This window comes from Phocoena phocoena, chromosome 5, assembly GCF_963924675.1.
Source record: "Phocoena phocoena chromosome 5, mPhoPho1.1, whole genome shotgun sequence".
NCBI lineage: Eukaryota > Metazoa > Chordata > Mammalia > Artiodactyla > Phocoenidae > Phocoena > Phocoena phocoena.
In genome coordinates this window covers 52,939,346-52,952,790 of record NC_089223.1, presented here as the reverse complement: position 1 = coordinate 52,952,790, position 13,445 = coordinate 52,939,346, and the positions used below count along the sequence as shown (strand labels likewise).

Genomic DNA, 13,445 nt, shown 5'->3' with positions numbered 1-13,445 from the left:
AGAAATGTTGAAGATTTCTAGCCAGAAAACTGGAGGGCATCTTTATAAGCACGACCCCAAACCAACAACACTCCTGCAGCCGGAACTCTGCCGCCAGGGCAATTACTGCCTTCACCTTCGAAGCCTGCCCCTGAGTGAGGAATTTCTTTCCTACCGATCCTCCTTCGGCTAAAAAAGTGACAGAAGTGAGTTGGATGCGATACAAGTCGCAGGACAGAGCTTCGGTGGCCCTGCGTATCGGGAGGAGTTGAAGCTGGAGCGGCTCCTGTGGCTGCGGCGGCCAGGGGACCTGCGCCGAGGGGAACGCGACCTTCTCCTCATCCGTGGGGGTGACCTGCGCCACATGGGAGGCGGTGGCAGCATTCTCCTGGGAGGGTTGAATCGCCGGGGGGCTGGGGGAGGGGGTTGGCCGAGGCCAGGGGCCAGCACAGCCGTGGCAGTGATCTCCTGGCCATCGATGTGTCCTCCGTCCATGTCCATGTGCTTCAGTGCCTTCTCGGCCTCATCTGGATTCTCAAACTACACATATACGTAGCCTTTAGACAGATGGTGGGTGCATCCTTTCTACAGGCATGTCAATCATTTTAATTTTCCCATAGGTGGAGAATATCTCCATGATACGATCCTTGGTCACATTCCTGGTGAGCCTTCCAATGTGCACTTTGGTAGGTTTAGGCAAAGGGCTCTGCCTTTTCCTTTCCTTTTCATCTCTTTTGGGTGGTTTGGATTTGGAGCAGGAGCGCTGCCTCTTGTCCTGCCTGCCCCGAGAAGGACTCGGAGAGCCAGGGGAGCTGCCGGAGCTGGAGCTGCAGGATGTGCTGGAACTTCCTGAGCGGCTCGATGCTGAAGATGAGCTGGAGCCGCTGCTGGAGCCTGTGCTGGTGCTGGAGCCCGAGCTGGAAGTCGAGCTGGACCGAGACCTGGTGCTGCTGCTACCACTGGAAGCGCTGCGCCTCTTTCGAGTTTTATCCCTGCCACGATCCTTCTCGCTCGACTCCTTGGTGGCCCCCTTATCTTTAGAGCGATCCTTGGACTGCTTATCAGAGCGGTCTTTGCATTTGGTAGGAGAAGGAGCCCTAGTGCTGGACTTTTTATTCTTTTCTTTGACTCCTAGCAAGCTCTTCTTTTTCACTCCTGATAAATGCATTCTCCCCTTCTGAGGTGTTCACAGCAGCAGTGGCGGCCTCACTTATCTGAACTCTCACTTCTAACTTGAGTCTGAGAAACGATCCCTAATCGATTGCAATTTACGCCAAAGTGCAGCAAGTCTCCAGTCCAGGCGCCGGGCTGTGAGCACTTCCAGGGTAGGGCTCGGCGTTGCCGGCCTGGGTCTCCCTGGCGAGAGGGCCGCGAGGACGGAGGCCGAGTTCCCGGCTGCCCCGAATTCTGGGGGGCCTCACTGGGCCCGCTGCAGAGCGGACCTAAAAAAGTACATTTTAAAAAAAATTTATTTTATATTGGACTACAGTTGATTTACAATGTTGTGTTAGTTTCAGGCATACAGCAAAGTGATTCAGTTATACATATACATATATCTATTCTTTTTCAAATTCTTTTCCCATTTAGGTTATTACAGAATACTGAGTTCCCTGTGCCATAGAGTAGGCTCTTGATTGTTAACTATCTTAAATATAGTAGTGTGTATTCACTCCCAAACCCCCAATTTATCCCTCTTCCCCACCTTTCCCTTTTAGTAACCATAAGTTTGTTTTTTCTAAGTCTGTGAGTTTGCTTCTGTTTTGTAAATAAGTTCATTTGTATCATTTTTTTTATTCCACATACATGCAATATCATATAATATTTGTCTTTCTGTCTGACTTACTTCACTTAGTATGATAATCTCCAGGTCCATCCATACTGCTGCAAATGACATTATTTCATTATTTTTAATGGGTTAGTAATATTCCATTGTGTATATGTCCCACATCTTCTTTATCCATTCATCTGTCAATGGACATTTAGGTTGCTTCCATGTTTTGGCTATTGTAAACAGCACTGCAATGAATATTGGGGTGCATGTATCCTTTTGAACCATAGTTTTCTCTGGATATATGCCCAGGAGTGGGATTGTTAGATCATATGGTAGCTCTATTTTTAGTTTTTTAAGTAACCTCCCTACTGTTCTCCATAGTAGCTCTACTAATTTACATTCCCACAACAGTGTAAGAGGGTTCCCTTTTCTCCATACCCTCTCCAGCACTTATTGTTTGTAGACTTTTTGATGATGGCCATTCTGACTGGTGTGAAGTGGTATCTCATTGTAGTTTTGATTTGTATTTCTCTAATAATTAGCAATGTTGAGCATCTTTTCATGTGCCTCTTGGCCATCTGTATGTCTTCTTTGGAGTAATGTCTGTTTAGATTTTTTAAAAATCCATTTTTAATGGCACCCTGAGTGCAATTTATTTAATACTGTCCTCATATTTATTTTTAAATATAAAATTACTTTTTAGTGTTAATTATATTAATAATATTGTACACTAAATCTCTAGTACTTATTTGTCTTATAACTGGCACCTTGATCTTGGGCTTCTCAACCTCCAGAACTGTAAGAAACACATTTCTGTTGTTTATTAAAATCACCCAATCCATGGTATGGCTGCTTCATTTTGCAGGAAGAAACCTGAACATCAGTAATGTTTGTTAATTTACACCACCAGAGTGCTAGAACTAACAAGAGAAATAGTCTAGAGTTAAAAAACATTATTGCTGCACTGGCTTTCTGCTGAAAGTTGTTTCTTTGAAAATGTTTTGTGAATTTCTTGAACGTCACAGAATTTAATTATTAAATTCCCTATGTTTACATGAAAAGATATTAAGATAATAACACTATTATTAAGATATAGTCTTACTGTATTTGAACATATAATTGGTCCTGCAAAGTTTCTAAGTGTGTAAGTACATAGGATGATGCACCAGGAACAGTGGTAAATGTAAAATTTGTACACCAAAGGAGGTTAGGGTTGACAATTGATGTGTGTTTGCATAGTACTTTATATAAGATTGAGAAAAAAATGGGAAGATACAATGAAAACTTAGGTTCACACAAAAACCTACACACCCACATACAAATGTTATAGTAGCTTTATTCATAGTAGCCAAAAACTATAAACAACTTGAATGCCCTTCAATGTATGAATGGTTAAACAAACTGCAGTGCTTCCATACTGTGGAATACTACACAGCAATAAAATAAGAATGAATTATTGTGTGTGTGTGACACACACAACTTGGATTGATCTCAAGGGAATTATGCTGAGTGAAGAAGCCAACCTCCAAAGTTTACATATCGTATGATTCCATTTATATACCATTCTTGAAATGACAAAATTATACAGATGGAGAACAGATTAATGTTTGCCAGGGGTTAAAGACTGGGAACAGGGGTAGGGATGGAGCCAGATGGCCATGGGTAGTGTGAGGGGTCCTTGTGATCAAACTATTCTGCATTTTGACTGTGGTGGTGGCCCACAAATCCATACATGAGATAAAAAACAACATGGAACTAAATACACACACACATGGAAATAACTGCATGTTTTAAAAACATAAAATGTCAAAAGGTTAATAGATTGTCTCAATGTCAACTTCCTGGTTGTGATATTGTACTATAGCTAAGCAAGATGTTACCTTTGCCAGAAACTGGATAAAGGATACACGGGATCTCTTTGTATTACATTTTACAACTCTGTGTGAGTCTATGATTATCTGAAAATAAAAACGTTATTTTTAAGTGGTAAGAAATTTCAGAAAAAAGAATGTTATCTCCACTTGACGGAGTCAAGGAAGGCTTCGTGGAGGAGGCATCGTTTGAATTAGACTGTAGATCTTCATGTAATCCAGTAACTCTATGGTTAATAAGGTTTATCATTTTTAAAAGTTGAAATGAAAAATTAGAATAACAGAGAACAACTTGACAATCTCTTTTGGAATGATCCTAATAAAACTTCTTTTGTAGAATTAAAACTAAACAAGAAGTCAGTGCATTCTGTTGACCTACTCATCTCTTCATTTTGAAAATACTTATTCAAGCTATTGTGATCAAGTAGCAATTGTATAAAATAAGACTGTAGTTACAGCAACAGTTATAATAACACTGTTTCTTGAGCATCTACTATGTTCCAAGAACTTCGCTAAGCACTTTGAAATATCTCATTTTAATCTCTACAACGGTGTTTGAGGTAAATATTATTATCCCTGTTTTATAAGTGAGTATACTGAGGCTTAGTGTGTATAAATAACTGGATTAAGTCACACAATGTAAAATCTGGGATTACTTCTTAACACATTATTAACTGGGGGATTTTTGCAGAAACTAACGCCTGTGGCCGTAATATGTCTCCGGTCAAAAATGTGTTAAATCAATGTGTAAATAATAACAAAGCTATATTTTCTGCATAATACAAAAATAAAAGATCAGTTCAATAGCACTTATTGAAAGACTGTTATATACAGAGCACTTTATTAGGTACTGTGGGAAGAGAGCTAAAAGATGTCGCTGAGAAATGGCCTGCCCTCTTGCACAGTTAATAAGTATTATTTCAGTCATGACTTCTTAACTTTTTCCAATGAGATGGTTAAAACAGACATGTCCAGGAATGCTGAAACCCTTTATAAGTTATCTTTCAAAGAAAGTTATTTTAAAAATATGATACTGTATTATCTATTTCTCTGTGCACATAAAATTTGAACTATTGCTCATATTTTCACTGTGGCCTAACCTCTATTTCTCAAATCTTTTGTAAAAAAAAATATCAGAAATATTTCTCTGAGAAATGTGATGCCATTGTGAAATTAAACTTCTAAAATTTCTCCTTAATTTAAATCTCTTCAAGTTTGTTTGCCAAAGAAATTCCTCATTATCACATTATAAAATTTATTTTAATTTGGAAAGTCACGTCCAGAAATCTGGAATATACTACTCATGGTGTCAATTTATATGGATTCATCTTTAAATGCCTTCGCAAAGATGAATTGTATTCTTTCGGTTTTACTACAGTTTTCATTATTACTTGAACATCCCAAGGGCTTGCTTCCCTGTATCTACCTGTGTGCTACCTAGAGGCCCAACTGCAAAACATACTCAAACAAGGGGAACCAATTTTTAACAGAACACTGAGAGAAATTAAGTTTGAAATGTACCTAAGTCTTTGTTTAAAATTCAACATTTTCCTCAATGTTTTTCAAAAGAGTTCATTAAATGAAATATGGTTTTGCAAAATATTTAATGCTGTCAATTCATATCAGATTTCCTACCTTATTTTAGCCAAGTCCCTAAATTTTATCAGTTCATATACCAGCGTTATTTAGGTTGATAAAAATCAATCTTTTTCTACTAATGTTTCTTTCAAAGTGGTTACGGTACAATACAGAACTCACACGAGTAGCTATACACAATGAGGAAAGGGTAATGGAAAGATTCCGTGAAATCTCACCACCAACAGGCCTGTATGCCATGGCACCGATCCTAACTTCACAGTGCCTAGATCACTTGAATGTTGTGTATCTAACAACTCAGTAATAATTTACCAAAGCTGAAATTATGAAGGTGGTTGATATTAGGCTTTTTCTCATCAACTTTATATCTAGGCAGTGAGCAATTCAGTGTCATGCTAGAGGTAGCAGGAGGCAGCTTTCACGATGATGTCTTCCCCCTGAGCCCAGAAGAGTCTAAGAGGCCCATGGTCCAAGCACTGACTGGAAATGTGGAGGAGGGGGAGGGAGTGGTAAGAAGGGGAATCTGCAGTCATTTCAAAATAGAGGTCTGACCTCTAGCTTCATTTGCACAACTACAGCTACACACTAACACCTGGACCTTATTCCCCTTCAAGGCCTTGCAGTTTGGAAAAGCTTTAAATACAAATACACAAGCACTTGGTGATAATTCCATTTCATTCAGTAGTTTGTACTGATGCTGTTTTTATTTCCTCCTATCCAACCATACAAAAATCTTACCACATAAGGTATGCTGGTTGTTCTTAAGTGAATTTTCATTCTAGCCTCAGACTTTAAAAGAATTTGCAATAAATTGATTGGTGACATTTTCCCCATCTTCCCCTTCCTCTTGGATTATTATAATATCAAGCAAATTGATGATATTTATTTTTTATTATTATATATTGACATTCTCAGTAGTGCAATGTTAAATAAATATTATTTGCTTTAACTTAGAATAAGTACATTATATAGTTTGTATAAATTTATAGGCCACAAGAAAACAGAATCTTCCCCACACTTATCTCTTGTTTGCTGGAAATGAAAATAAAGTTGTATTTCGGTTTCTCTTTGTTCCCTTAACTTTAGTTCCCATTCTTTTGCTGTCATGAAGTGTTTGGTATTCCGTTGTCTGTGTGCTTGAGCTTTCATAATGATTAAGATCACTTTCCTCATTTCATTAAGAAAAAAAACACCTAATACTTTCCTGTACATAAAAATGTAGCTCTTTCCTTTTACTCTTTGTCCTGCACCTTGAAAGTGGAAATTTACCGAGATGAGAGAAACTGGGGAAATGAAGGAGGGGATCGCTTCAGATTGTATGTATGCATGAGAAATTTATGTCAACAAGCCAAAATTTGATGATAGAAAACAAGTGACTGCAAGTTGGGACAGAATCCATCTGGCAGAAGCAGGATGCTAAGTGAAGCAGAGCTAGGAAGGAAATAGCAGATAGTTTAGTTCGATCGGTCACATCCAGGTGATCTGCATGACTTCTGCAATTCTGTATCTCTAAGAACGGCCTCTACACAAAAATGTGTTCCATTCTTCTAGGTTGTTCTCTCTCAGACACCAGTTTTGGAAGTGATCCAGTCCCGGAAGGCAGTCACTCTAGCATAAACACCAGGTTTATCGGGATGCCCACATTCGTCTCCCCAGCTCACTATTCCAGCGAGGTACCACATACCTCTAGCATCTGGACTAACCAGTGGTCCTCCGGAGTCACCCTAAAGGAGAAGGGAGAGATTGGTAATTAGTATTTCAGTTTTTCACAGAGAAATGTGCTGTTTTTCTAACATGAGTTTAATGAAAGGGGCAGTTTTCAAAAATCTTCAGTGTGCTCAAATGAGAAGCAATGCTTTTTATCTATGCCAGTAATTGACATAAAGGAGGCACTCCCCTACCTGGAGAACAGCTTAGACTCAGGGTTCAGTACAGAGAGATTAAAGACTCCATCTCTTGGCAGGACAGTACTAGTCTGATACATCTGACAAGATAACTGCCCATACTCTTTATCAGTTTAACACAGCTCCCAAAAGAAGGGTGAAGAATTTATTACTGATAAAGAATACGGACATTAGGGTCAGACACCTGAGTTTAAATCTCAAGTCTGGCCCTTTGAAGCTGGCTAAGACCTTTAATTTGCTTATTTGTAACGCTCCTAATAATACCTACCTTCAATGATAATTTTGAAGATTATGCAAGACAGTGTATGCAATGTTCTCAGCATAGAGCCTGGCACAAAACAGAACCTAGTAAATATTATATATAACCACAAATTCCAATTGTTTGTGCTTTGTGAAAAACAGCCAGTGGGCTGTTTCTTTATACAGGTCATAAAAACAAGGTGCTGACTGATCTTCCCGAAAAATCCTGGGGTCTCTAGTTACTGACCACCCATTAAGTGTTCGGCACTATATGAAACTATTAATTTATTATTTCATTAACCCATGTAATTCTGGCAACAAAACATGGAGTTAGGTTTCATTTTCTCCATTTTAGCAGTGAAGAAACTGAAGCCAACAGAAGTTAAGCAATTTTCCTGATATCACATGCTATTCAATATCCAGAGTGATCTAACTCAGAAGCCTATGCTTTCTTTCCCCTTACATTATACTAACTTCCTTGTGAATTTTCTTTTGTCCACATAAAAATTTTAACTAATAGTAATAATAACTCAATTAGAAATAATGTGTTTGTAATTTTTAAATCAATTAACCAATAAGTATTTACTTATACTCTCATATGTGGTAGGAGATGTAAAAAGAGTATAAACATATGAGCCCTCCTCTCAAGCAGTGTACAATCTGCTTATAGAAATAAAATGTATTATATGAAGCTATTTGATAACAAATCATTTTGATAATTGAAACCCAGGCATATGTGAAGACATAGCAGATTAGGAAAAAGAAATAGAAGATGCCAGAGACAACAAAGCTTAAATTTGTTTAAGAGACAGGAGTGAATGAGTCTGAGAATAAGGTAATTAAGGTAAAAAAGAAAGCAGTGAGTCTAACAGCATTACAAGCTGAAAACTAAGTTAATGCCAGCAAATATCAAATAGAGAAAGATATAGTGGGTTCTGTTAACATTAGTTAGGTCACATGCGATTGGTGAATAGGGGAGTTATATCAGGATAAGGTGGAAGTTTTCATGGCTTATATGTGTTTTTGTCTCAGGCAGTGGAGCCAGAATAATGGGAGTAGAATTGCAATCTTCAGAAGAAAAGGCCTCAGCTCAGCTATTGCACAGGCGGAAGCCTTTGAGGCTCTATTTTAAGAAAATGTTAAGAGTGTCTGTGCCGAGGAAGCCCTCTCCCTGCCCAGAGTGGCACAGCCCAGGCTTGCTTAATTCTTGGGTCCTGGCAGGTTGGAGTTCCTCCTCTGCCCAGAGCTATACTCCCATGTGCATTGTCTCAGCCTTAGCAAGTCAGTATTTCTACTCTATTGTTTCTGTGCATTTTTAACTTCCCTTAAGTCAGCCACCAGCCACCCTGAGTATTCTGTCTACCTACATTGTCTAAGTTATTTTTCAAGGTACAATTATTTTTGTTGTTGTCGATGTTGTTAATTCTCTGGTTACAAAGTTGCATAGCCTTTGAGGGGTCTGTTGGTCTGTATCTAACCCTATTTTTACCATAAATTCAGTTATTTTTAGTGAGTGGTTTAGTGAGAAACATAACAGGAAGTTTATTCAAGAATATGTGTATGGGACTTCCCTGGTGGCACAGTGAATCTGCCTGGCAATGCAGGGGACACAGGTTCCATCCCAGGCCTGGGAAAGTCCCATACGCGGTGGAGCAACTAAGCCCATGCACCACAACTACTGAGCCTGCGCTCTAGGACCCACGAGCCACAACTACTGAGCCTGCATGCCTAGAGCCCGAGCTCTGCAACAAGAGAAGCCACCACAATGAGAAGCTCGTGAACCACAACGAAGAGTAGCCCGTGCTCGCTGCAACTAGAGAAAGCCAGCTTGCCACAAGGAAGACCCAACACAGCCAAAGAAAAAATAAAAGAATATGTGTATGTATAACTGATATAACTGATTCACTATGCTGTACAGCAGAAACTAACACAACATTGTAAATCAACTATACTCCAACAAAAAAAATTTTTAAAAGAATATATATATATATATATATATATATATCAATCACAACAGAAACTTTTAAAACTAGAAGAAGCCAAACTAGAAACCAATGTTAGTGATCAAGATATGAAGTAATGAAGGAATAGAGTAGGGTCTTAAAAGAAAGAATAAAGACAAAGAGATAAATTTGGAAGGAATAATAAAGAGGAAAAATATTTCATGACTTAATTGATTACATGTGAAGGAGATTTAAGAGTAAAAGAAAATTCCAAGAAAAATGAAAGCCAACCACATAAATGAGAAACTTGAAATGAAAAAACAGGTAACATTTCGTGATGCCTGTTGAGTTTAAGATGGCAAGTACATAAATTTTAGTCTTATACTAACAACTTAAAACATATAAATGGAAACGGTTTTGGAGTACATGAAAATGTGAGACTGAATTTGGGCAAGAGGTTAATTTTGAAGATGTAGATTTGGAAGTCATTAAAGTGACAGCTGACTTAAAGAAAAGATAATTTCTTTGAGTGAGTATATAGAGAGGAAAAAAAATGAGTGTTGAGGAACAGCCAGGCTTAGAGGGAGGGAGAGAGGAAGAGAAAGAGAAACCAAAATAAGGAACCAGGAATGAGTTGTTGGAGAAGGAGGGAGGGGAAAATCACCATATTTCAGGATCATAGAACCCAAAGAAAGATCATATTTTAAGAGGAGGTAGCCACATGCCACTGAGATGGGAAGGAGTAAGACACCCAAGTAAAGGTTTTTGCATATAAAGTTATTAATGATTTTTGAGATATTAAAATACATGGAAGGGGCTTCCCTGGTGGCGCAGTGGTTGAGAGTCCGCCTGCCGATGCAGGGGACACAGGTTCGTGCCCCGGTCCGGGAAGATCCCACATGCCGCAGAGCAGCTAGGCCTGTGAGCCATGGCCGCTGAGCCTGCGTGTCCGGAGCCTGTGCTCCGCAACGGGAGAGGCCACAACAGTGAGAGGCCGCGTACCGCAAAAAAAAAAAAATGGAGGCAGTAAAGTGGCAAAAATTGTGGAGAGTAGACATAAAAGAGGGGGAAAAATGGGTGCCAGGTCCCCCCTGAAATAGAAAAGCAGGATATTATAATCACAAGGCTAAACTTGGTTTCTCCTCTTTAATTCCCCAAATTTATGAGACATTCACATCTAATACTATTATCAAAATGGCATTGTAGAATAGGTGATATATTTTCAAGTGAAATCATATACATCTGTGATTTACTTCAAAATAGATCTAGAGTTTGGGATGGGGAGAAGAAGGTTGGGGGGTTAAAATATATAGGAATGAAATAAGATCGACCATGAGTTGATAATGTTGAAGCTGGGTGATGAGTACACACTCCAGCCTATAACAGAAAAAACTGTGGCCCCATTCCAACCCCCATAAGCAAAGGCCAATTGGGGAGCCTAGACTTCCAGCCTTACCAGGATCTAATGAGGCCCAATCCCCCATCAGACTTATGTCAGAGAAGTCTGAGTGGGGAGCCACTCTTTCATCTCTGCCAGGTGATGATGAAGCCCTCCTCTGTCTCCTCTGTGGTGACCAGCTGGGGAGCATGGACTACTGCCCAATGGTAAGAAGGCATAACTTTCTCTCCCAGTAGGGTGATGTCAGAAGAGGCCTAGTGGAGAGCCAAGCAGTGATGAGGCCACTACCCCATGAGGTCAGTGGAGACCACAAGGGGAGCAGTAACAAGATGCCCCCATCCAGAGTTGGTGAGGATGGGAAAAAGAAAATATTTAAAGAAAATTATATTTAATAAGTTTCCCTAACCTTTTTAAAAAAAAAAAAAAAACAACCAAAAAAACCCACGCCTAGTGAAGAGCCTGAAATTCCACCTCCATCCAGCAGTAACAAAGCACTATTCACCACCCTGGTGTCAGAGGACAATGCGTGGGACTAAGATAGCACTTCCCTACCCCCTTTGGTGTCATGTCAGAGGAACCCTGTTAAAACAGAAGATACAGAGACTCATAACATAATACCCAAAATGTCCAGGATATATCTGAAAATCACTCAATACCAAGAACCAGGAATATTTTGACTTGAGTGAGAAAAGGCAATCAATAGACACTGACACTGAGATGACACAGATGTTGGAGTTATCTGACAAAGATTTTAAAGCAGCCATCACAAAAATATCTTAACGAGCAACTACCACCATGCTTGAAATAAATGAAAAATTTAGAAGTTTCAGTAAAGAAATAGCATACATAAAGGATCAAATGGAAATCTCAGAACTGAAAAATACAATAATCTACAAAAAAAAAAACAAAAACAAAAATACCTCACTAGAAGTACTTAACAGAAGAATGGGGATGATGGAAGAAAAAAATCAATGAACTTAAAGACAGAATGATAGAAATTACTCAATTTGAACAGAGAGAAAGAGGAGTGGGAAAAAAAAGAACAGAAGCTTAGAGATCTCTGAGACCATAATGGAAGAGCTAACGTACCTGTTACTAGAGTTCCAGAAAGAGACAAAAAAGAAAGTAAGGCTGAAAAAGTTTTCAAATAAATAATGGCTGAAAATTTGTCAAAGGACATAAACCTGCAGATTAAAAAGCTGAGCAAGCCCTAAGCAGTATAACCCAGAGAAATCCATGACAAGATACGTAATCAAACTTCTGAAAACTAAAGACAAAGAAAAAACCTTGAACACAGCAAAAGAGAAATGACACCTCTTCTTTTAGGGAAAAACAATTCTAATAACAGCAGATTCCTCATCAGAGATCACAGAGGCCATGATTTAAGTGCTGGGAAAAAAAAATTGTCAATCCTAAATTCTATATCTGGCAAAATTATGATTTAGAAATGAATAGGAAATATAGAATTTTGCACACAAAGAAAATCTAAGGGAATTTGTCACTAGCAGATCTACACTAAAAGAATGGCTAAAGGAAGTTTCTGAAACAGGAAAGAAATGATATAAAAATAATCTTAGAAAACCAGAGGGAAAGAAAGAACAAATTATGAGTAAATAGACTTCCCTTCTCCTCTTGAGTTTTCTAAGTTACATTTGGCACTTGAAGCAGAAACACTGTTTGATGTGGCTCTCAGCATATAGAGAGGAAATATTTAATATTTATTAATATTTAATATTATAAATGAGGGAGGGTTAAAGAGACTTAAAGGGAGGTACATTTTCTATTCTAAACCCCAGTCAAACTAGTAAAATCTCAGTGCCAGTAGACTCTGATAAGTTATGTGTGTTTAACTTAGAGGAACCACACAATTTTCTTACAGAGAGTCTGGTCAAAAACACTAATAAATAAATCAAAGTGGAATTCTAAAAAAAGGTTACTGTATGATGCTACACTCTCAAAATTACAAAATTATAGAGGGCGAACAGATTGGTGATTGCCAGGTGTTAGTGATGGTAAAGTGTTGGGAGAGGGAAATAGATGTTATTATAAAGGGAGACAGACCTCTGTGATGATAGAAGATGAGACCCCTCTGTACTATCTTTGCAACTTCCTGTAAAGCTGTAATTATTTAAAAATAAAAGGTGAACAAAAAATTATGTAGCAAACCACTTACCTGGCACGCATCTCTGTTTCCTTTCAAGGATCCAGCACATAACATTCTAGGAGTTATGGCATTATTGTAAGCTTTGTGTTCATTACAGATTTTAGTGTCTATGAGATCCACCTGTACTTGCCGAAGGTGATTTTGACTACTTCCTAAAGGAAAAAAATAGACTTCATATTTATAAATCTACATATATTCTATAAACCTGAAGAAATTCTTTTATAATTAATTATTAGATAAGGTGGTGGCATAGAATCTTAGGATACATATTTTTTCAGGTACAGTAAAATTTGGGAAATGAATTCTTTTCTAACTATTTTAAATGAAGTTAGGTGCCTAGGAAAGAAGCTCCAGTTGTTTAAGTAATTTCTCTGTCATTGTTAAGCTTAGAAGATAATTTCAGCAGGGGAGAATGGTGGCTTTATGATTCTCTGATCTTCACAACTGGTTGTATGTATTAATGATCCCTAATCTCTTATGTGGTTAATACCCTAGTAAAAATTTCAGATATATTTACTCTTTCAGACACCTTACCAAGCACAATTACTATAGTGATAGTGATGTTTTTGATAGTAACC

General features: G+C 38.4%; 2 protein-coding genes across 2 annotated transcripts in view; both read right to left on the bottom strand.

The window, feature by feature from the left end:
• Positions 1-168: 168 nt before the first annotated feature.
• Positions 169-1,147, bottom strand: LOC136123169 (RNA-binding protein with serine-rich domain 1-like). The gene is given in 2 exon segments (XM_065877231.1): positions 169-549; positions 551-1,147. Coding segments are annotated over 2 exon segments (978 nt in total).
• A 5,632-nt stretch (positions 1,148-6,779) lies between these two features.
• Positions 6,780-13,445, bottom strand: part of TMPRSS11E (transmembrane serine protease 11E) — a 31,989-nt gene continuing 25,323 nt past the window's right edge. The window contains exons 10-11 of the mRNA XM_065877230.1: positions 12,877-13,019; positions 6,780-6,941 (exon numbers count right to left, since the gene is read on the bottom strand). Of these exons, the coding sequence (XP_065733302.1) occupies positions 6,780-6,941; positions 12,877-13,019 (305 nt within the window). The remainder of the gene's footprint in view (positions 6,942-12,876; positions 13,020-13,445) is intronic.